The following is a 26,149-nucleotide window of genomic DNA, read 5'->3' as shown; positions in this document are numbered from 1 at the left end:
ACCACGGCGTTGGACTATTTTCTTTAATCTTCTTTTAGCGGAGCAACTGTGTCTAAAGTGCTGGAAAGGAGAGAGTTAAAAGTTTCTGTTGCAATATCGAGTTCTTCTAAGCTATCTGGGATGCTGAGATGATGAAACTGACTAGGAAGATTATTGATAAAGCAATCTTTAGTGGCAGAAGTGATAGGTATAAGATACTTGTAACACGGAGTTGGCTTTGCAGCCTTGGCTAAATGTAATTTAAATGAGATTAGATAATGATCTGAGATGTCGTCGCTCTGCTGCAGAATTTCAACAGCATCAACATTGATTCCATGTGATAATATTAGATCTAGAGTATGATTACGACAATGAGTAGGTCCTGACACGTGTTGTCTAACTCCAATAGAGTTAAGAATGTCTTTAAATGCCAATCCCATTGCATCTTTTCCATTATCTACATGTATATTAAAATCACCAACAATAAGGACTTTATCTGCACTCAATACTAATTCTGATAGAAAGTCAGCAAATTCTTTTATAAAATCTTTATGGTGCCCTGGTGGCCTGTATACAGTTGCCAGCAGAATTCTCAAACTTGATTTATCGTTTACATTATATTTTTTTACATTAAGCACCAACACTTCAAAAGAAGTATGGATAGCACATCTAGGTTATAATCTGAAATCATATCATTAACTATGAGTGCTTTTGAAGTAAGGGATCGAATATTCAGCAACCCAAGCTTTATTGTTTTGCTCATTTGTATTATATCTATTTTTTATTTGTTGAATATCAATTACATTTTTAACCTTAGATCCGTTTGGACGTTTTTTGGATTTCCAAATTCGGGGAACAGACACAGTCTCTATATGATGATATCTAGGTGAAAGAGGCTCTATGTGATGGGATTTATCTGACCTTGGTGACGCGAGGCCGCTAGCAGACGGTCGGTTTAGCCAGTTTGTCTGCTTCCGGACCTGAGCCCCAGATTGTCATGTTTTGTCTCTAAGACTATGAGCCAAATTATTAGAGAGAAGAGCAGCACCATCCCAGGAGGGATGAATACCATCTCTTTTCAACAGGTCAGGTTTGCCCCAAAAACTTCTACAATTGTCTATGAATTCTATATTATTTTGCGGACACCACTTAGACAGCCAGCCATTGAGTGATGACAATCTGCTAACTATCTCATCACTCCTTTGAACAGGAAGGGGGCCAGAGCAAATTACAGTGCCTAACATCGTACTTGCGAGTTCAAACACCTCTTTAATATTAATTTTGGTGATCTCCGACTGGCGGAATCGAACATCATTAGTGCCGATGTGAATAACAATCTTAGAGAATTTACGATTAGCATTAGCCAGCACTTTTAAATTTGCTTTGATGTCAGGCGCTCAGTTCCGTGTAATAGAATCGCCAATTACGAGGGCACAATCAACAGAATTCTCAGTGGGTGTTTCACTGAGTGGGGCAAATCGATTTGTTGTGGTAATCGGAACGGAAGAGTGGTTTTTTGATCCGCGACTAGAGCGTTCCCTCACTGTCACCCATCTGCCTGGCTACACAGGCAATAATTCAGCCGGAACCGAATCATGTAAAGAGTTCACTATGCTAGGCGCATCCAAAATAGAATCGAAAGCTCTAGCACACTTACTATCCTCAATTAAAGTTTGGATGCGTGTTTCTAATTCTGAAATCTTCTCCGTCAGCCTGACTGTTTCCTTGCATTTATCACATATAAACCCTATATTGCCGACGGGGAAGGCTATGCTAAACATGTAGCATGAAGTGCAGGTGAAAATAACAGGACAAGACATTACTCACCGTGTTTGTTGACTGATTCTTACTCACCTGGGCTTTTTATGAACTCGGCACGGGCGCGCGAGAGAAAAATAAATAAATAACTGAGCGCACGGGTGGCGCGTTAACAGGCTAGCGAGTTACTAGCGTGTTGTGCTAACAATAACGGAAGTTAGCGATGTCAGGTTAATCTGAGATGCTGTCTAAGCTGTATTTAGTAGTACAACTAGACAATAAACAATAAACAACTAGAAATGGTAGTAAATGATGGTTCAAAACAGAAAGAAATACAAAGCTAATACGAGGCTTAGACGGAGCTTACAGCATCGAAGCAAACAAAACACAGCAGGCAGCTAGGCAGACAGGAGCAATCGATCAGGATCAGGAACAGCAATCCAATCCAATCCCATGTTTTGAAGCCAAAAAATTATCCTTAATTTTGTATTCATTGAAAACGCAGTGCAGCAGCTAGCAGACCTAGAGCAGGCCATCTCGCGTGCTCATTGGCTGCCCTGCGGGCAACTGCTGCAGCCTACCAGTGAGCCCGGCATGACGTCACGCCCAATGAAGGGCGCCCGCGCCTTCATAGCGTCACAGCCCGCCAGAATGGGCGTGGCTTAGCGTATAAACAGGGGCTGTAGGCTGACTTCCCTGATTTTTCGTCTCTTCAGCGTGCTCTTCGCATCGCTGGATCTGAGAGAAGCCACCGCCGCCGTCGAACAGCGAACAGCCAGCTTAGGACAGCGCTGAGGAAACCGGCCGTCTTCGCCACCTTCAGCCATCCGTGCGAGCTACACTATCCGGCGACGTATCCTTTACCTTGCTAAAACCTATTCTAATAGAGCAGCGAGTGTCTTTTTTAAGACGCCTCGCACTTCCGGGGCTGCGAGCTCTGTGAAGCGCTTCCGCTGTCGACCCTGCGGGTTCGACTCGAAGCCTTCAACACCCCCCGCCCCTCCTCACCGACGCGCAGCTGGCGCTCACGAGCCTCACTGCCGTCGCATCTGAGGATGAGGCCGAGGGACACGTACGAGCACGCGGCTAGCTCTCTTTACGTTACAAGAGAGCTACCCGTGTCCCCGTTCGCGCGTCATGCAGAGCCCTCTCGAGCTCTCTGCATGACCCGGACGGGCATCATCTGTGTTATATGTAGGTCCCGTGCCCACTACTCGTGCTTGCGCCCTCGTACAAACACTGTTCCAGTTCTGCTCGACCACCGAGCACGCGGCTAGCTCTCTTTACGTTACAAGAGAGCTACCCCGCCCTCGCGTCCCCGTTCGCGTCATGCAGCAGCAGGGCCCTCTCGAACTCTCTGCATGACCCGGACGGGCTTGCGCGCCGCCGTCGAACCCAGAAAAATCTCAAAAAGAGTATAATGTCTGGTCCGGCTCATGCCGTCGGTGTAAGTGTAGTGAAAGTGCCCACGCCCCAGTGTTCACCCCTACACATAAGCACTCCAATCTCGCAGAGCACACTCTCATAAAGCGCAGAAAAGCCGCTCGAGTGTTGAATGTAAGAAATGTGTCCACAAGTCTGTGCCCACTATCTGCCCGCTCTGTTACACGATCAAGAAAGCAGGTTATGAATGTAAGTCTCGTGCCCGCCAGAGTGCGTTCACGCTTGCTAACACAAACCTCCCCCCGGGCTCCGCCCACGCGTTTAAGTGTTATCACAAAACGCAAGGCAATTATAAAACGCTCCCCATCCATTATATCCGGGGCGTCAAATACCCTTGTAAGTCTAGTGCCCGCGCACACGCGCTCACGCTTACAGGAAGCTTTTCCGCCCGGAGCGCTGCTCGCGAGTCAAAAAGTGAAAAAAGAATGTTTCCCATCCCTTATGATTGGGACATCTCACATAAATCAGCCGGTTTCGGCTTTCAGCGAGCAGCCATTGCCCAGAACCGAGAGCGCGCGCGCCACGCTTTCGGCTCCGGGTCAGTTTCACAAAAGAAAGCAGGTTATGAATGTAAGTCTCGTGCCCGCCAGAGTGCCTTCACGCTTGCTAACACAAACCTCCCCCCGGGCTCCGCCCGCGCGTTTAAGTGTTAGCACAAAACGCAGGGCATTAATAAAACGCTCCCCATCCATTGTGATCGGGGTATCAAATACACTTGTAAGTCTAGTGCCCGCGCACACGCGCTCACGCTTACAGGAAGCTTTCCCGCCCGGAGCGCTGCTCGCGCGTCAAAAAGTAAAAAGAAAAAGAATGTTCCCCATCCCTTATGATTGGGACATCTCACATAAATCAGCCGGTCTCGGCTTTCAGCGAGCAGCCATTGCGAGCATCATTGCGAGTGAGCATCAGTTTCACAAGCCCGCAAATGGCGGCGATCTGAACCCGGAGGCCATTCGCCCCCTAGAGGCTCACATAGCTGCGTGGGAAACTATCCCAGGGATTTCAGAATGGGTGCTGAGCACAATATAGCAGGGCTATACACTTCAATTCATTCGCTGTCCCCCGCGCTTTCAAGCCCGGAGCGCGACGATAGTGAATGCGGAAGTAGCACACCTATTTCACGCAGAAATAGTAAAGCTGCTGTGCAAAGGGGCGATAGAAAAGGTGCCGCCTTCTCTGAGCGAGTCAGGCTTTTACAGCCGATATTTTTCTCGTACCCAAGAAGGACGGAGCCTTCAGACCTATCCTAGATCTGAGACATTTGAACAAAGTGCTTGCGAAAAGGCCGTTCAAAATACGTGCGACCAGGAAAATCCTCGTGAACGTTCGCCCGAGGGACTGGTTTATTTCTCTAGATCTGAAGGATGCCTATTTTCAGATTCAGATAATACCCCGTCACAGGCAATTGTTGAGATTCGCCTTCGACAGTCAGGTATATCAATACACCATCCTGCCGTTCGGCCTGTCCCTAGCACCCCGTACATTTACAAAGTGCATGGACGCGGCGCTCTCCCCCCTGAGAAGTCAGGGGCTGCGAATAATGAACGATCTGGACGATTGGCTGATTTTGGCACAGTCAGAGACAGAACTGCTGTCTCACAGAACAGTGCTTCTCAGTCACCTGGAAAGCTTGGGTCTCACAGTCAACTGGACCAAGAGCTCATTACTGCCCAGCCAGTCAATTTCCTTTTTAGGAATAGAACTTGACTCGGTGACCATGATGGCTTGTTTATCGACACAGCGCGCGCGCCGTGTTCGCCACCTAGCCGCATCTTTCCAGAAGGGCAGCTTTCTCCCTTTGAAAACATTTCAAAGGATGTTGGGCTGTATGGTATCAGCTGCAGCGGTGCTTCAGCTGGGCCTACTGCGCATGCGCCCGCTCCAACGCTGGTCGGCCAGAAAATCAGAGTGACTCAGAACTGCATAGCGGCTCTGTGTTCACATAAACTGTCAGGAGATGATAGCGGTCGAGAACGCGCTGAAGTGCTTCCTCCCGTTCATACAGGACCAACATGTTCTTGTCCGTTCAGACAACATGTCTGTAGTATCCTATGTAAACCGTCAGGGCGGTGTCAGATCCAGAAATCTCTGTAATCTGACAGAACGCCTCCTTATTTGGTCTCAGATGCACCTGCCCTCGCTGAGGGCGGCGCATGTGCCTGGCCATTTGAACGACGGCCCAGACAAACTGTCCAGGGACAATGCTCCCCCAGGGGAATGGTCCCTGCACCCCCAAACGGTCCCCTAACGTTACTTCTACAGCCTACACACAGCAATATAAACAACATCTCAGCATGCTCTTCACGTCGTTCTTGTAAAATAATAATAATAATAAGTAAACAAACATCAAAATCACTTCGCTGAGAATAAAACACCACTTACCAGCAGCCGCAGAGTTGAAGATATCCTCTGGCAGTGCGCGTAGCCGCGCGAAATCAAAAAATGCGCGTGCAGCGTGAGGAATCGTCCCGGACGCGATATTTTTTTTCACAGGATGGTAGGGGAAGACTCATGAATATTCACCTCCACGGGGGCCCCAGGGCCCAGCAGGCCTCGATTCCAACCAGATATGGGCTCAGGCAGGAGAGAGATGACTCTCTCACAAAGAACGAAGGACAATCTCAAGAGTTTTGGAACAAAGACTCCAACCAACAACGACTCCAATCACCCATCCTTCCGACTTCCTCACTTCTCCTGGGTGCTCGGCGTGGCCTCAACAGAGTCCCAGGCCTTGACCAAACCAACCATCCGTTCCTGGAGAAAGAGAACGCTCAACCAACTTCCACTTGACACTGCGGGAACCATCAACGACTTCAATTTTCAACAACTTCAAGAATTGTTCCCATTACAAATGCAAGTATTCAATTCAATGAAATGTGAAAATGAAATTCTGATGGTTCTTCTGATAGACCCTCTTCCGGTTTCCGCTTTCATCCTATCACTAACCTATTTATGTATTCATGTGTGTATGTTGTTTAGTATATTTATATTCATATAAATATCTATATTTAGTTAATAAAACTTGTACATAATATGTATTTGGTTCTGTTTTGTTTGCAATACAAGTCACTTTACGATCACGGTTTTTGCTACTGGCTCAAAGTACAAGTACAGGCGAAGAAATAATTATTCTTCTGTGGCCAGGGAAGATACCCTTTTCTTAGAATAAATTAATAATCAAAAGAGTTCGTTGGAAGAACTGATTAATTGATTGTAATATTAATTCAGCCACATCAAGTTAATCCAATTAACTGACCCAAATATTTATAATTAATAATAACAAGATATTATTGATTATTAATATTTCCAAAAAGCTGAGTTCCTTACAGTAATTAATATCACTTTACGCTTCCTCATTCTCCTGTGTGGCCAAACCATTCAGAAAGTCCTCAACCTCCAGAGGGGACTTGAGAATGTGCTGAGTCGAACCTCGTGTTCAGATTAACCGGGTATACTAAATGTTTTAAATTAAATTCATTTCATTATGATCCAAATGTTATTTTTATGGTTTTACAGAACTTTTGTCTTGAAGTTTCAAGACAATATTGAAATGCTTCATATAAGAGAGCAGTTACTGGAGAATAAAAGCAGTCCCAGTGGCAAAATTGCCACTATTATTTAGCTGTTTGTGCGATTTTATTCATCTTTCAATTTAAAATACATTAATAATCCATAAGAAAACACAGTTTTTCATACTGTTTTTAAATTGACCTTCTGAGCGCTGATTCAACAGTGAAAATGAAATTGGTAAGCTAATAATAAATCCTCTCTCTCTCTTTTTTTTAAAGATCTACAAGAGACAGTAGGGACTTGATTTACAATAGAATTGAATGCAAACAAATATTTTTGACTGATTTGAAGCTAAACAAATAACTGTGCGCCAGTCACTATCCAATTAAACCTTTCAGAGCAGAGTGCAATGACACCATGATCAATAAGGAAAATTTACTTGCGCTTACAAAAACAATTGAAAAATGTTAATGTAATAATCCAATAAACAACCATGGCAAATGATATTCGATTGTTTAAAATTAATGTAGCAAAAATCACTACATTGAAATGTGTCTTTGGACTGAATTGAGGATATTTTTTTCAGCTCTTGTGCATTTTCTTTAAGGGCAGCATAAACAAGACCAGGTCTAAAATTACAAACAAAACATTTTTTTATTTTATTTCATAGAACTTAGAAAAACACAAAGACAAAACAAAAACAAGCTTGTCTTGCCTACAATGGATTTACATCGTGCTCTTTTTTTCTGCAAATATTTACATTCAGTATGTACATGAAGTGGAAATGAAAAACAATTGCCACAGTAAGATTTAATAGTAATAACAATACCACTATCAACAGCAATGACAATATATATGCGAGTACATACATACATCGCAAAGTCTGAAAGGACAGATAACAAAACAGCGATATAGATATAAAAAGAATAAACTGAGGTGTTACGTGTGGTTATCATGCGTTTCCAAAACACAGTTTAAGTTGATGGATCTGATGGATGAATATAAAGCAAACAAGTAGACTCATCTGCTCACCCTTTTATGTCCATTTCTAGAATTACATGAGAGATAGATTTTCATTTTTTCAATGCTGAACAATCTAATCAATATTTGCATTGAAATATATAGAAAAAAGATATCATAAAATATCCAGAACTATATCTTCAGTTTCAACAGATTTAAATTAATGGAACATTTACCAAAAATAGCCCTCACCCTCATGTTCTTCCATACCAGTATGACTTCAGTATGACACAAAAGATAAATTTTAAAGAATATTCTGGTCATTTTTGTTCATGCAATTACGATTAATTATGCATAAACATCAAACTGATCTACCTCTATATGGTATTTTTAAATGAAATTGCATTAATTAATTGTAATTGCATAGTAAAAAAAAATTGTAAATATATTTTTAAAAAATGTCTCAGTTTGTGTTTTACTGTGGAAGGAATGCGATACTGGTTTGACAACATGAGCAAATGAGTACAGAACCATTTATCTAAAATCAAATAAGGCTTGAAATAGGAAAATAAAAACCTGGAAAAAAACAGTGAAGCTCAATTATGGAATGGGATTTATGAACTGTTTATAACCGTTTCAATTAAATTCAAGTTATTCGAATTTACCTTTGTAATTTTAAATGAACAAAGATGGTAGACGTGGATGACAATATTTTTATCTTCGATTTCTTGTGTATATTCCTTCATTTCATGAATAAATAAACAAATATAGTATCTGCATGTAGGAGAAAAGTTGTCACTGCAAATGTGAATAAAATTCATGTTTGACTCCCATAAAGGCACAGAATGCTCAGTCTGCCTCTTTCTCTGTTTTTAGTGAGATGTAGGCTTGGCCAAAGAGAGAGCAAAGCCATTCAGACTTTCAGCTGGTCAAAAATGTTAATCTACTTTCAAGCCAGCAACAGAAACTGGTAATGTGTAGACAAAAAACAAAAACAGAAAAGTACACAAGATAGGTGTGCATTTCCGTCTGCTAACCAGAGTGGTAAGCGTTTCAGACACTGGACACAAATCACGCACAAGATCACATTAATTAAAGCATTAGTACTGTTTACTGTGACTGTACCATATAAATATTTTCACTCAGCACCTCCTCACATTCCCTCCCTTATGCATTTGCTGTTATTGGATGACCCTTCCCAGCATCGTGCTGATTCACAGCCCCAGCAGACAGACAGGGCAGACTGTGCTGGCTTTTCTTGAGCAGCTGTATACGGTTGTGGCAGTAGAATTTAACAGCCCTCCAGTCCCGGTGGTTAGTGACCAGCAGGGGGCAGAGCTGCAGGCAGCGCTCACAGTCCGCTTTGGCGGGCACTCGCAGCTCCATAATGTTTTGCACCAGGTGTGACTCAACAGCTGCCCGCTCTGCTTCAGACCAAGGCCGCTTTAGCACACCACGTTTCCCTGAGACAGAGAGGACAATGTATGTTAATCATTATTCCTATGCAAATATTACACACACACACACACACACACACACACACACACACACACACACACACACACACACACACACACACACACACACACACACACACACACACACACACACACACACACACACACACACACACACACACACAGGTCTCAGTGCAATATCTGTGGAGTTTTTCCCGCAAAGATAGTGTCTATTAAGTTATGTAATTTAATTGTGATTTAAATGTCTTACAATAAAAAACAAAGTGAAAAAATTGTTTTGTCCACGACACTGCTTTAAACTCCCATATTTAATTTAGTTTAAACCAGTGTTGCGGACATTACATTTTTTTCACTTTAATACGTTCCTTTTGTCCTGCCAGAAGGTGGGATGTGAACACAATTACTTTTACAATAAACATCAACCATCACAATGGTCTTGCTTATATTTTATCAAAGTAGTATTGTTAATTGTATACATTTGTGATATACTGTAAACATCTACATATATGAATTACTTCTGTGAAATTGTATCATGTCCTGAACACAAGCAGTTTTCTCACCTTTGTCTAATTGTTCTTATCTCTTACTTTAAATCTGAAATTTGGAAAGAAACAATAACCAATAATTTGTATTCTAATAATATGTTTTCCTATATTGTCCTAATGACAATTTTATGATTGGTTTATGTATGACAAACACTGTACATTAAGTCATGATGGATTTTATACAATTTAAAAAAATATTTATCAACAGAATCAGACAGTTTCTATGATGTAATAAAGGCTATGTCAATTAGCACTGCGTTATTCATACATTTTATTGTTATTAAAATACGTCAAGATGGTTTGAAAAACATGATGGTTTGAAATTACTTTATATAGTTGATAATATACAGTATATCTTTATTGGGTATACAGAGACTCGAACAAGTAAGCTCAAATGTAGTCATTTTTAAAGTTGTATCTACTGATTACAAATCTTATTTATATTATATATTATATGTATGTATGTATATATAAATATATATATATATATATATATATATATACACAAACACACACATTTAAACTAAATGCGTAATGGATTATGGGTAATGGGTAATGGAATGTGTAATGGATTATGGGTAATGGAATGTGTAATGGATTATGGGTAGGCTATAATAATTATATAAATAATAAAAAATAATTATAATAAATAATCATCTAGATTATTATCTAGCTATATCCAGACAATTTTTTCTTTAAAAATCACCACAGTGACCTTTAATTTGGAGCAAGAGAAACTAGGGGAGTGGCTTTAATATGTCACCTTGCTCACAGCTGATTGGTCCAATTTCGGTTTGAGATCTTACACAGAACATAACCTGCTTACTATGGAGACGAACACCGCTAAAAGCTGAGACACTTTCATGGTGCCTAAAACCCAGGGTTGCTGCAAACCAGACTGAAACATACCTGGCTAGACACCTAAACTGGCTTCATGTTATAGGGGCCCCCAGATATGTCAATATTCTGGTTACAAGTAATCTGAATAAGACAGCTGCTATATGCGTACTTTTTTTTTGTTTCTCTCACCTATTCTTAGTTAGTTTAGCAACACTGTACAAAGGTTGCAAAATCTGTTTTTTGTTGTTTAATGTAATTCAATAACCCTGGTTTAACTGCATTGCACATGTAAACACATGGATTGGAGTCACAATCATCAGTGTCATCCTCAGGCCCTGGAACTGAGGTGTAAAAAGAAGTAGTCACACTGTATGATACAATCATACTGTCAGACTCACCAGTCTTGGGCTGTCCTGAGCCCTTTTTGCCATTCATCTTCTTAGGCCGGGGGGTTTTGCTGTTGCTTGTGGTTTTCTTCATCATAATGGTGGTTGCAGGAGATGGTGCTTCTGGATTCTCTTTACTCTGCTCAACATCTGAATCCTCTGACAGAGAGTCAGCAGAGTTTCCTGACAACACTGAAAGGGGTGTGAAAATAAGTATGACTGATGTGTCCAATACTCTTTATTTACACCTGCCATGTGCTTGACACAACAAACTCACTCACCATCTAACTCCAGACAGATGTGATGTAAACTCATTCCTCGGAACAGGACGCCATCTCTCTCTCCACATAGTACCACCCGACCAATCAGGCCCATCAGCCCTGGGTCTTGGCCGATGGTTGCACAGCTTTGTGTTACATGATACTCTTTCTGCAAAAAGCTTTCCAATCGCTGTGTGGCAGCCCCGCGGTGCCCTTCCTCCTCGCCCTCACTTAACAACAGGAGCTGTGTAAGTATCGCCACCTGTCTGCGAACGCGTGTCTGCGTCAGTGCCCGTGGGTAACGTGTACCACTGGATCGAGCCAAGCTGCGTAGTAAATCTGTCCCCCGCAGTGGAGTGGCAGGTGAATGATATGGCCGGGCAAACACGTAGGGGTTCTGTGGATCGATTCCCACACCAGCACGAGTCTGCAAAAGCACCTCCAGACAGGCTTCAGAATGTGGCGGGAGGATGAGCGGCTGCACGCGGCCACGTTTCCCTTGGACCCCAACGCGAGGGAGATGGGGGAGGACCATCCGCTCGAATGGTGAGAGTGAGGCCTCGAGTGGGGTTAGAGCTTGTGGGGCACCAGGTGCCATGGGGATGGGGCACTTGGGTGTGATGCGGGCCTGGTACTCGGAGATGGTGAGTTTGGAGACTTCGCATTCACGGCGTCGGTTGTAGAGGATGAGAAGGGCCAGGCTGGAGTGACAGAGGAGACGCCAGGCCTCAGCTGACTGTGGCGAGCGGGAAAGAGAGATGAAGGCAGAGTGCTGCAGCCGCCGCAGGTACAACACCAGGGAAGAGAGGGCGGAAAGAAGTGGGAGCATGTGGGGTCGACGTGAACTAAGAAAAGAGAAAAAGAACAAAAGTAAGTGCATGAATTTAGATAAATTCTAACAGTAAATAATTTGTGTCTACACTGGACACAACAGCAACTGCTGCAAATCCATTTGACTTGTGTCAGAAGTGCAGGCATGTGGAGTATGTCAAATAAAACAGGGCATCAGTTTACTGTCAGGGATTTGTCGTGTCGCAACGCATCCAGTGTCGACAGCATCACTGATTATAATGGGTTATATTGTCTTTTGTCGTGTCATTTCGCATCACTTGCTTTCGGTGTATATACAGTAGAGGTCTTCTCGGGTCCTAAAATCAGTAACTGTCCCGAATCACTTCTTACCCGAACCCGACGTGCATAAATAAAAATAAAAACAACACGAGACAGACTGGATAAAATTTAGACCTGACCTCGACCCGACGGCATTTATTTTCGAACCCAACAGAACCCGAACGTAATGGGCATTGCCTTGTGCACGAGCTGCAGCCCCGCAGTCAGTCAGAAAATATCCCATTGTCCTGCTGACTGATTTGGCCACTGCTCCATTAATTTATTGATTTACTTATTTATTATTAATTTATACCTTTTTTTGTTAAATGCCCAACATAGTTTAAAAGAATTTGTGTCTTCTCTGGGTCCATTTGGAAAAAGCACATTTATTTTAAATTATCAGAGACCCGAGGCCACTAATTACTGAACCTGACCCGAAACTATCGGTCTTGGATCTGAACCCACTAAGGTCTCGGGTCGGACTTCGGGTTTTCTGATCCAAGTGGACCCGTGAAGACCTCTAATACATGGTGTAATATCAATTGAAAATGTCTGACCTTGATAGGTCAGTCTTATCCTCCGCTCCGCTTTCTTCTTCTCTCCCTCCATTGTCCTCTCTCGCTTCTTTCGAAGATGCAGACTCCTTCACATGCTCCACAAACACTGAAGAGGGCACCACCTCTTTTGTCTTTACAAAAATGTCTATCTCCTCATTCTCCTTTTTTATTTTTCGTCCTCCTTTTCTGGGAGGAGTAGCAGAAGTAGGTGGGCTCCTCTTTAACACGGACACTGGAACACCTCCTCCTCTGGGCGGAGTAGTCAGGACTGGGGCAAGACTTTTGCGAATAGGGCTAGAGAGGGCAGGGCTCCTTCTGACTGGAGACAAAGGAGGTGGTGACTGTGGCGTTTCCACCACAACACCTGGCACAGGAGCTACTTGGAGGCATTGGGAATGTTTGCTCGATGACGGGGGAGATGAGTGTACACAATGAGAGTTACCAGAGGCGCGTGCTTGCTCCAGGGCAGAGCGCACATCAGGCTGGTGGGCATGGTGTTTGTTCAGATGGCGTGGGAGAGATCGGAAGTGACGGCCACAGTAGACACAACGCTGTTTCTGTGCCATGGTGCTCTGCCCACGACCCACTGATACACTGACACTATTAGAAGGAACTCCTGCAGGCGGTGGGCACTTAAACACAGGTCTGAAACGTGCAGTGTTCTCCGCAGGGCTGGTTGGGATGGAAAGTGGAAATGAGGGAGGATGTCTGGGGGATCGTTGAGGTGCCTTTCTCTTGGCATGTGCAGCAGGAGAGGAGAGAGCTTTGTGCCTCTTGCGGCGGTGAGGTGTTCGCATGTGCATCTCTCCATTGGCATCATCCGAGTCGAGGTCTGAATCACTGGGCTCAGAGTGAGAGAGAGGGGAGGACGAAGGAGAGAGAGACCAGGAAGGTGTGATGTATTCTGACACAGAAAGAGAAAGTGGAATTGGGCAGGACTCTTCCTCCTGAGAGAAAAAAAAAGCACATACATTTCAAAGATCTGTTAAAGAGTAAGTAATCTGAAAGGCATTGAAATTAGGTGTTTACACCCATTTTACTTCTGAAACATACATAAATGATAAACTTCTCAAGTCTCATGACTGAAAGTGAAAACTGTAGGGCAGAACTTAATTTTATCTACCAGGAAATGACTGATCACCACCAGCACTCACTTTGAAGAGGCTTTTGACTAGGATGAAGTGACCCTCAGGAGCATCTAGACTAATTCAAATGGTCAACCTTCTTGTCGATTAATTGCTATTATTGTCTTAACCTTCATTAAATTGTCAACTGGCATGTTGTTAATTACATCAGTTTTTTTAAAGGCAATTAGAAAATTGATGGGTTACGCTGCAGGCCCCCAATCCGCCTAGGCCCATATGCACATGCATAGCTTGCATACCCACGCCACTGACTTTACCAATTTTCAAACTACAAAGTTGGTCAAATATGTAAAACTCCAGGGCTTTCGTGACTATATAGATTATACTTCAGCATTTTTGTATCCCTGCCCACAGACAGTTGGCTCGACAGAGGATTATTAACAGAACAATTAATTTAACGGTAGGTTTATCACTGAAAATTGTGTCATACTATCCTACTCTTTAAACAGTTTTTTGGTAAAAATGAAACACTATGCCATAGAGGTATGTAATATGTAGCGTCTACGATAATATCGTGATTGTTTTAATGATCTGCGGTCTAACATTATCGAGTATGTCCCTCACTTTACAGAAACACATCTAGAGAGCACATGCATACACTACGTGACATAGTCTAATGTGTTAGACTAGTGTGTTTGTGCATTTAGAGTGCACACTTTCACTTCATGATTTAGTCTATTAAAATGCCCTTAATATTCAAGATAAGGGGCAAAAATACCTCTGCATGTCATTTATATTTATATAGTTTAATATAGTTAATCAACCTCACATAAAGAGTTATGAAGACAATATTGCCTGATTTTGCTCTATTTCACCAACGAAAAGAGTTCCAAACAAAGCCACAGGACAGTTTTGCGTCTCTGAGCAACACAAGGCGGTGAATGAATGAATTGTTTGACTGAAGGATTCAATGATTCACTCATTAAGACAGTCAAATGCTAGCCTAGAAATCTAGACGCACCCTAGAGGCAGCAAAAAATATTTTGCAGCAAAGTGTGGTTTAGCAACTCTCCGTTGGCATTCGAGCTGGAAAAACCAAACTCTGGTCAGGCCAATCACATCGTGAATAGAGTTGGTGGACGGGCTTAACATAATGACGGCAGAGTTGTGACGGTTCCGCATGATTTCCAGGTGATTTCCCTGCTACTTGAAGAAGATGCTGCTGGCGAACAGCGGTCTTTCGAATCGGCTTTGGCCGCGACTCTGGAGGACTTGGAGTTAAGAGAACGTCACTTAAGTCATTCTTAAAAAAGAAAGATGTGTTTGGAGTTTTGACGACCGGATACGGCAAAAGTTTAATATATCAACTAGCTCCGCTGGTGGAAAAACGCATGGGACTTACTCAGCCACAGCCGTTCGTTGCTCTGGTTGGTTGTAGCGCTGTCCTATTGCGTGCAGAGGGATTTTGAAAGACAACCGTTTATCCCGCCCCTCGGATTGAGGTATGCCAATTGTGAGTTCCCAGACCTAACATCTTGATGTAGGTCTGGCTTGCCAGGCTAGTCAAATGCTTCATTCCTGAATGGATCAGCCGTTTGAATGAATCAGTTGAATCTCAATGCCTCACTTATTAACAGTGGCTTGCTGCCACCTGCTGGCGTTTTTAATCTCATATTTAAAGTCTCTTTTCATTTTTAAAATCATTTTAAAATATCAATATTCAACGTTGTATTTAAAACGTCAAAATAAAATTATGCATTTGTAACTGCTGATTAAATGCATTAATGCTCCCTCTGATCTGCATTAAACAGTCTGTAAATATATCTAAATGCCACTTCAGATGCAGCTTCTGTTTCATCTGCATTGCAAAGATACATTTTTAATCACTGTTTTGATTGGTAAAAGCCCAATTGTGTCTTATTCCAAATTAATTTATTGATTAAAATGTAACATTTTGATAAAAAAGATGATGCATACATTTAATTAGGTAAAAAATATCTTTATAAAGGTAAAAATGCCCTTGAAATGTAAAAATCTATTTAAATTTATTGGAAAAGATGATTTCTGTCACTGCTGTGAAAAGACCACCACACAGAATATGAAGAATATCAAAAACTTTAGGAGTCGGCTGTCCACGGCAGTCCTAAATCTGTCAAGGTATCAACAGAATAAACACTAAGCAAAATAGCGTCTAATTATCGTTATCGATAAAATCCCAGAAAATATCGAAATATAATTGTGTCAATATCGCACACCCCTACTATAGCAATAGCTTTCTTACCTGTACGTGACAACATTTTGCTTCGGGGGTTGGGGTGAATTAACAGAACTTTCAGTTTTTCTGAACTTTCAGTTTTTCTGTTAGTACGCAGTGGTGCTTATATTTATGGTGCATATATACTGATGGCCAAGGGCGTAATAATCATTTCAGGAGTGAGGGGGACAGGATCTTCAGCATAAGGCCTAAAAATTACTGTTGCTTGTTAACTGGGTGTGTAGTCCATGATTGTGCATTTGTAAAAACTGAACTTATTTTTACCTTTTTAATGTTGCTCTCATGGTCCAAACTGCAATCAAAGCTACTAGGAGGCACAGTGCCATGGAAACCCTGAGAGGGGGAGGAAACATTATCACAAAATATTAAGAGTGTGACAATAAAGTGCCACTAACATTCTCACACATACAGTACACATGAATAAATCAAATACCATGCAAATAACCATATATCACACATACATCTAAATTATCAAATGTCAACAATTTGCATACAACTAGTATCCCTAAGTGCAAAAGGAGCTTAGAGCATTGAGATGTGCTGGCCATTGTCATGGTTACACTTACCACAGCGTTTTCTCCCCACTCCGTCAAACTGTAATCCACAGTGATCTCCTCCCCCTTAGTGATGTCGCGGATCGCTATGACAATCAGTCGCACTTGATTTCCACAGTGCACTTCCCGAATGCGGCAGTTTGGTTGTGGGGGGTACGAGACAGCTCCCCTCGATCCGCTAGAGCCCTCCTCACTCACACTGCATGGGAGAAAACTACATCAGACAGCAGTACAACAAAACAAACTGATATAGATAACCACATCATAGCTGGAAAATCTTGCAGTATCTATACAGTATAATCTTCAGATTTTTTAAAGTAGACATTTATGTGATGAAAGTCGAGTCGACTAGATGCTGATGACGTCGTTAATGAACAAATAAAGCCCAATTTATACTTCTGCGTCGAACTTACGCTGTAGCTATGCCGTAGGCTGTGCGTAGCGCGCGTACCCTTCGGCGTACCCTGACGTGCACCTCTCCAAAAATGTAACAACGCGTCAATTCTATGCGGATGCAAACGCTGTGATTGGTCTGCTCAAACCGCTCCCTCGGGTTTCACATGCTCCCTCTGCGTGAGTCAACGCGGACAACGACGCATACGTATAAATGAAAACCAACGCGTAGTGTATCCGCCTTTTTCCTGGTTAGCGAATTTACCCATGATTCATTGCGGGTTTGAACCGGAAGCCGGTTGTCCTTTTCCGGTTCGAAGCTTTATGAAGATTAGGCGCCGCTTGCTCAGAACGTCGCAGTGATGTGCTGGTTAGAAAATATGTGAAATAAGTAGGGCTGCCCCTGCCCATGCACGACTGAAGTTGGGTTGGAAGTTATGTATACTATATGGGAGAGAATGCTAAACCATAATGAGCGTTTTCGTAATATATTGCCTATTCTGCATCTCAACGCACGCATAAGCTTGACACAAAAAACCCGCCAAAAGTAATGATTATGCATTAAACATTTGAATTGTTTATTAATAACTAGTGTTTTCTGTAAGTGTCGACTGTAAAGATAAATTTGATGATGCTGACTCGCCATCTTCACAGTAGTGAACGCGCCTATAGAGAGAAATGCACACTTCATACGAATTAACCTATACATAAGCAGAGAGCAGCCCATTTCTCGTTTTTAATTATTTTGATTAAAAGTACACATTTCAAGCTTTCTATAGATATACTTATCATGTATGTGAGGCAACGCTGAGTTTCGTTGATTATTAAGACGCGCTCCAGTTCACGCGCCCGCGCCTCCGTGTCCTGTATATCTATTTGTGCTTCTTATTTATTATTCCAGACAATTTGTTGATAAAACATTGATAAAAATGAAGATACAATTTAACTAAACGAAATTCACTTTAAAGAAAGGCTTTCTACAAAAAAAACTTGATAAGTGGTCAAAATCATGTCTGAGCCATTCCAAATGTTTTCCGATATATTGGGCATCTTATGATCATATGACTCATCTTATGCGGTTCCCTTTTCATATAATCAACATAGATGAAATAAATTTTAAAAAAACATTATATTGTGAAACTTAAATATAATGTATAATGTAGAGCCTGAACTCATTCTCTCACTGCTAATACAGTACGAACCGGAAGTAGGCAACCGGAGTCGTCGTCATGGCGGCGCCCATTGTTTAGAGCAGAATAAGGTGGATAGCGTAGAGGCTCCGGCGTAGGTCCGACGCAGAAGTATAAATCAGCCTTAAGCCTGAACCTCGAGCTGAGACTCGAACGCGGGTTGCCTTGTGCACAGCTATGGCAATGTGGCGCTGCCCATACAGCTATCCAACATAACAGCTTATTTTTGTATCAGTTCTTTTGTCTTTGGGTTGTTATATTTCTCTCAGATTTCTGCTCGTTTTAAATCAGATACAGATAAGGTAACAGTAAAGATCACATTTATATGAATACATTAGTGAGCGAGCGATTGCGATTAACTTACGTGTACAATAACATTTTAAAATGTGCATCCTCACGATCAATTTTGAGCATCCAGATGGTATAATCAAACATATATTTTGGAACGCTTTAAGCTTGGAAAAATCAAAAAAATAAAATAAATAAATAAAAATTTTACTTTTTTTTTAATGAATAATCAAGTAAACCCAAGTTGCTTCAGTCCAATAAATGTTGATCTTATATTTACTTCATAAGAATCATGAAAGATTTCACAGAAAAAAGATTTACTTGTTAAAAACGTATATACTATCAATCAGAGGACAGAAGGCATGAAGCAGATTGTGTACAAAAGGTTTTCCAGTAAAAATTGTGTCATACATTTTTATAGACCCAAGTAATTTGCATATTAAATATGATACAACAGGCTAATATATTTATAAATAGGCATTTTACTTATTGTTTAACAGAATTTTACAAAGAATGTTTACTTTAAGTTATGAGAAGATTGATGTTTTAAAAATGTGGCTAAAAAATTGTAATGCGTATTGCCAAACAAGCATTCTTTTTTAAACTAATTTATACCCCCAAAGGGGCACCATATCCTGGGCAATACAAACATTAAAATCACACATCATCAAATATATATTTGATACACAATTTCTTTTTTTGTGCTGCACTATGACTAAACACAGCAATAAACAGATACAAACACACACATACCATGAATGCACGTGCGCGCGCACACACACACACACACACACACACACACACACACACACACACACACACACACACACACACACACACACACACACACACACACACACACACACACACACACACACACACACACACACACACACACACACACACACACACAGGCCCAAAGAAAATAAACACGTTGCAATAAACATGCACAACCTGCATTCCAGTAATCCCCCACCTCGATATACACACAACTGCATCTCTCGACGACACAACAAACACAATTATTTGCTATCTCCTCCTAGCATGCACACAGATACACACATGCAGTCTTTCTAGTCTGCATGCACTGTGTGTGTGTGTGTGTGTTCTGACTAGAAAGACTGCATGTGTGTATCTGTATATTCAGATAAGTCAGTCACTCACCAGAGCTGAGCAGATTGTGTTTCATAGTATGGTCCATCAGCAGCAGGGACTCCGTGTTTGTCCTCACGACTGTCACCTGAAACACACATATAATAGGGTCTCACATAGATATGTACACACTTATACTATCTCTGAAACATACACAAATATAATGTTAAGCTGTATGGTTTACTTGAATGAGTAATGGTACAGTCACACTTACAGTGATTAAATCATTGGAGGTTGACCAGTCACTTTGTTGCTCTTAATTGCTGTCAGTGTGAATACCAATTGACACTAGAGCTTGGCTCCTTATTTCTCGATCCAATTTCTCTCTTTTTTATAATTTTCTGTTTTCTTACATATCAATCAAAGAAACAAAAAGGACAACAAAATAAACATTTTACCTTTTTCTGGTCCATAGCTGTTCTCTGACATGCTCTCTTCCTCATCCTCTGGGGCGAAGACTCTGTCGCACACCTTCACTGGTGTCCCTTTCCTTTTCCTTCCACAGCCACGTCTACGAAACACACACCACATCATCATCATCATCACATTAAACGGACAGCCTGAACAACTTAATCAGCAACAAAACATAAATCACACAGACGAATCAATAACCTGGACACAGTGGATCAATGGAAATCACAGCACAAATCCTATTCAGTCTCCTATTCACTTCTCTAAACCAAAAATGTGGAAGGAAAACATGTTTAATTAAGACTCATATAATGCACCTCTATTTGTTACTAAAAATAGCACCACCTATACAATTAATCTTTTATACCTGGCTTAACTAAAGGAAGCCCGTCAACTGATCTGAATCATTATGTGTCAATCACATCAGAAATATAATACAATGCTCATCATAGCAAGCACCACTAATTAATCAACTACACATTCACTCTTCAAGAAGCATCATTGAGGTAGAATCTATACATGTACATAATAACAAAACAATGATCTAGAGAAGTTTTACTCGCAAATCAATAATCCATAAAATTTTCAACAGAGGGTAACTGACCACATAAAAGTGTGAGCTGCTGTTCATAGAACAATGTATGAAAGCTAAAGATTCGTTTTCCACAGATGCAGCTGTGAATGCTTAATTAGACAAGTGTAGAGATGTGCAGTCTCTTGGTTACAGATGTGTTCAGTGTGTGTGTCGTGCCTGACGTATTCATTGAGCTGTGATAAGACTTAGTCTTGCCGACTGGATATTGATCTGGCCGACCCTCCATCTGGACCCGAGAGCATATGTTTGCGTGTGCTTGTGTGCAGGCAGGCGGATTCATATGTTCATCCCTCGATTCACCATTTCAGGTCAACTTAATAAAGAACTGAGATAGGGATAATTACAAAGAAGATAAAAAAAATAAGTCTATGAAACTTAATAAGAGTACATGGCAGTATTAAACTGATGTGAATGATGGAAGTGGGTCAATGACAAATTAAGCTTCAAAATTGACGTAATGCATATTTTTTAGTCAGGAACAATGAGTTTAAACAAGTTTCAATTGTTACAAAAACATTTCAAACATTAGCAAAGTAACACTTACGAGTGTCTACAGTGCCTAACACATTATTATTTTTGTGGTTGTGTTTTTATTCATATTAACTTGTATTCTAGTTGCCAGGTATTTAGTATTTTTAGCATCCAATTTTGCTTTTAAAGTCAAACATATTCATACTAGAATACCAGTAATGCATTCAATACAATAATTCACTATATATATATATTTTTTTTTTTTTGTTCACTTCAACCTATTATGTGTTGGTTTAAATCAACAATTTACATGGTTGTACCACCTGATAAATATCAGTTTAAAACTAATTTTACATTGAACAGACTTCTACTTGGATGCCTGTATTATCTTTGGCCTATATGCTAGCAGGTTCATACATAAAATTTTTAAACACAATAAGTTTATTATAAAATAGCATTTTCTTAATTTTTCATTGGTTGTACCTAACATGGAAAGTGTACAAACCTACTCATACTTTAAAAATAGCTATTTTTATCAGTATTTGGGAGAGATCTACAAACCTTTTCACTCTGCTCCAAAAGATCAATTGGTCTCCTCTGGATGCTGCATTAACATGCTTACTCTTATTACCAGTTCATAATAAAATACCTATATGTTCACTTAAAGGTGCAGTGTGTGATTTTTAGCAGCATCTAGTGGTGAGGTTGTGAATTGCAACCAACAGAAGTTACAATGGCCGACAGGAAAATATGATATCATCTGAGACTCCAGAGAGTAGCCAGTTGAGGTTTGTTGAGCAGCAAGCAATGAGGTTTCTTTACAAATTAGGTTTACTTATTTATTCAGTAAAACGATGTTATTGCAAATATTATTGTTACTAGTTCATCATGTCAGTGTTTTATTCGCTGACTTTAGCTAGCTTCTTTGCATGAAAAACAACATAGTGACGAAACGCGTTTGTCCGTTTAGGGTTACTGTAGAAACATGTCGGCGCATTTCAATGTAAGGGGACCCGCGGTGTATGTGGATAGAAATGGCTCAATCTAAGGTAATAAGAACATAACAGTTCATAAAGTAAGGTCTTTATAAACCACTGAAAACAGTTATGTATATGATATTTCATTTCTGTCAACAGATCCTCCTAAATATTACAAAATGCACCTTTAAGCCACCCTGACATTTGAGAATATACAAAAGTTCTTTAAAACTACTGATATTTTTTAAATGTGTTTATATGAATGGTTTAAAACATGAAATGATGCCATGGTATTTTATTTAGATTTTTTAAAATCTAATAAACCTTTTTCTTAGTCTGTTAATTTGCGCATACGATTGTGACATTTTGGGGATTTAGGATACCAAAACATTAAAAATATATATATACATATATTATTTGAATGTACTAAAAAAATAATTCAAACTACATTTATTTTATAGAATAATGTGCTAGATGTGATTAATTTACCAAATTACTTTAAAAGGAAAAAATGCACTTGGACACAAAAATATGCACATGTCATTGACCCAAGTACAGACTATCGTGGGTTATAGTCCTGTGTACCTTTGTGTTGATTGTTCAGCAGACAAAACATTGAAAATACGCTTTCTTGCAAAAAATTATAAAAATTAAAAATGTGGGTTGACAATAAATGTGACCTAGAATTTTGAGACAGTACAGCACTGTTGAGACTGTACTTCTACCCCTTACAGCCTTGTTTTAATTTGTGTTAAATTAAATAAGGGGTACACAAGTTCCATTGTGACAGCTGCACTGATTTAGAAAAGAAAGGATTCAAAAATAAGAATGTGACAGTATTTCAGATTTGATTTGCATTGTTACATATATGTTAGATAGCTGTTTTAAGCAACATGACACAAAAACACACACCATGATACTTGTAAGTAAAAAAAAAAAACTTTTTCTAAAAAAATAAAAGCCATAGAGAATTATAACTATGCAACCGTCTACAAGAGTATTGCATCAGGCAGTGCATTGTAGTCTCACTGACGAAACAATAGATTAATTCAATCCTATAGGAGAGGAAGAATTTTCTAAACTCGTTAAATCATCTAAATCGACAACATGTATGTTCCTTTTTAGAAAGAAATGAAATTTGTGAGGATTTGCAATCAAATGATTTGCTCTTATCATCCTATCATGGTTGTATCTCTCTATTGGTGTTACTCGATCTTACTGCTGCATTTTACTCTATTGACCACAATAGAGTCAAATTCTATTCTTTTAATTAGACTCGAAAATTATGTTGGCATTAGTGGAATTGCATTAGCATGGTTTAAATCATACTTATCTGACCGTTATCAGTTTGTAACAGTAAATGAAGAGATGTCTTATCGATCTAAAGTTCAGTATGGCGTACCACAAGGCTCAGTACTAGGACCATTGCTGTTCACTCTGTACATGGAGATTTTATTAGTAAGCATGGCATTAGTTTTCACTGTTATGCTGATGATACTCAGCTCAACATTTCTTCACTCCCTGATGAAACTTACCAATTCACAAAATGAATGGAATGCATAGCTGATATAAAAAAACTTAATGACTAGTAATTTCCTACAACTTAATTCTGAAAAAACAGAGATTCTAATTATTGGACAAAAAACTTCCTCACATACTAACCTAGAATACTGTCTAACACTTGATGGCTGCTCTGTGAAGTCTGTGAATTATTGTAATGCTATTATGGGTGGCTGACCTACACGCTGGTCCAAAATGCAGCAGCTAGAGTTCTTACCAAAACCAGGAACTATGACCATATTATCGTAAAAATATTGCTGATTACTTACAAAGCACTAAATGGTTTAGCTCCCCAGTACTTGAGTGAGCTCTTAGCGTATTATAGTCCATCACATCTATAGCGATCTCAAAATTCCGGCCAGTTGATAATACCTGGAATATTAAAATCGAATGCTGGCGGTAGATCCTTTTCCTATTTAGCACCAAAACTTTGGAATAATCTTCCTAACATTGTCCGGGGAAGCAGGCACACTATGTCAGTTCAAATTTAGACTAAAAACACATCTCTTTGACCTAACATACACATAACACATTATAGCCTAGACTTCTATAATTCAATGTTAGGCTACATAGTTTAGATCAGCCAGAACCGGGAACACTTCCCAAAGATCCTGATGTACTTGGTACATCATAAGAAGGATTGCGTCTATGCTATTATTAGTCTCTCTGTTTATTCCGAGGTTTACCGCAGTCCGCCGGATCCAGATCTAGCCAGGACCAGTGCCTAGACACGATGACAACGCAGTTCTGAAGTGTCAACTAGTCTCTCCCCTGTGAAGGCCTCCTTCCTTTTACCTCTGTACAGATAAAACGTTGTCAGGATAATTCCGGTTCGCGTGGCTACGCAGACGCGAAGGCCAGACAAGTAGTTTGTTGAGGGTTGATTTGTGAAGGACTACACGTCTGGGCACATAAACGCGGATACCTATCGATTGAACACGTGATTTGCATGTGCGCGCCGTCTGTATTTTCGCGGGTTTACGTTCTTGAGGTTTGTGCAGAAATCGGATAATCGTTTTCACCTTCGAGGCTTCGAAACTATTTCAGGGAGTGCGTTCTCGAGACACCAGGCACTGTTTTGTGCGGATGGGCGGCCGGAGCACGTTAGGGGTTTTTCTGTTAGAACGGTGTCGCGTTAGCGGCCCCTAAGTACTTAATAACTAATGATCTTCGCAATGGAAGTGAATCAATCAAGACTATCTTTAGCTGGACAATAACTTTGTCCTAGAGCTGGGGTAAAGCCTAAACAATCTGTTAAGGTAATTTCTATTATCACTGCAGGGCTCCAGACTGCGACCATTTTTCCTGCCAGTGCGACCAAATACTAATTTAGGTCGCACTGGCGCGACCACAACGTTGCCGAGCAGCGAATGCAAACAAAATAAAAGCGGAACGAAAATGCGCTACTCATTTCACGGATCGTTTATTAGTTCGGACCAATAATGGAGAGCGCAGCGCCTCGAACTTGCCAGTCGCGGGCCGATCTTGATTATGCGACACTGTTACTAGGAGATCCAGTGAAGAAATCCATTGACTTCGCCTCAGAATTAATAACATCATCGCTGCGAGATCCAGTGAGAAACCCTCCGATTCAGCGCAGAGTTCTCTGTTATAAACCATAGATCAGCGCTGACGTGGAAACCAGGAGAAACACTTATAGAAGGCTTTCAGTTCACAAATCAGCAACATTCACCATGGATTTATGCTAATGTGACGTAGTAACTAAACATTACTATGGTATTGTGACAGAAATAGTCAAATGCTTACAAGTACTACACATCTTTTCCCAGCACCTCAAAACTATAATATCATAAATGTTATTTTTAATGTGATGACCGACACATTTTTTGTTCATCCTTCAAAGATTGTCCTAAAAACTAAAAATGTTAAGATGTAGGAAAACTCTTATTTAAACACTTATTTAAAATAAAAATAAATGACCATTGTAAATAGTAGTATGCCTATTGGATATTTTCACTCCCTAATATAATTGTTTTTACCCGTTTTGCTTTTTAATTTATATTAAGACATTATGAATGATAATAATTAAAGTTTATTTCATCTACACCCTAAATTAAGCTTAGTGCTTTATTGTCAGCCCCAGTGCTACCAGATATGTGTTGTAGAACTCAGTGTCTCGGTGCTGCTGCCCTCAGATGCTAGTCTGGAGCCCTGTGAGCTTAAAATAAAATTGCACATTGTAATATTTGTATGTTAAGTCTATTAATAAAGAATTTGTCAGTATTACAGTTATTTTGGGGGAAAATTGAATAATTGCATTGCAAGCTGATTTAAGGTGTGCCCCTAAATTTTCTGCTTGCGCTCCTAAAAATTTCAGTCAGGGGCTACAGTGCTCCTAATAAAAAAAAGTT

The 26,149-nt window shown here is 40.5% G+C and overlaps 1 protein-coding gene across 1 annotated transcript in view; it reads right to left on the bottom strand.

Annotated features, from left to right (window-relative positions):
* Nucleotides 1–7,325: 7,325 nt before the first annotated feature.
* The window catches only part of LOC143753821 (uncharacterized), a 29,641-nt gene continuing 10,817 nt past the window's right edge, over nt 7,326–26,149 (bottom strand). The window contains exons 2-9 of the mRNA XM_077246588.1: nt 20,162–20,274; nt 19,776–19,851; nt 16,753–16,939; nt 16,451–16,519; nt 12,827–13,773; nt 11,181–12,004; nt 10,912–11,091; nt 7,326–9,113 (exon numbers count right to left, since the gene is read on the bottom strand). Coding sequence (XP_077102703.1) covers nt 8,818–9,113; nt 10,912–11,091; nt 11,181–12,004; nt 12,827–13,773; nt 16,451–16,519; nt 16,753–16,939; nt 19,776–19,851; nt 20,162–20,274 — 2,692 coding nt within the window. The 3' untranslated portion in view covers nt 7,326–8,817. The remainder of the gene's footprint in view (nt 9,114–10,911; nt 11,092–11,180; nt 12,005–12,826; nt 13,774–16,450; nt 16,520–16,752; nt 16,940–19,775; nt 19,852–20,161; nt 20,275–26,149) is intronic.

Source organism: Siphateles boraxobius, unplaced genomic scaffold (assembly GCF_051911475.1).
Source record: "Siphateles boraxobius isolate OS27281-9 unplaced genomic scaffold, OSU_SipBor_1 29, whole genome shotgun sequence".
In the NCBI taxonomy this organism is placed as follows: domain Eukaryota; kingdom Metazoa; phylum Chordata; class Actinopteri; order Cypriniformes; family Leuciscidae; genus Siphateles; species Siphateles boraxobius.
The sequence above is the reverse complement of the archived record's forward strand: the minus strand, read 5'-3'. Positions and strand labels throughout refer to the sequence as shown.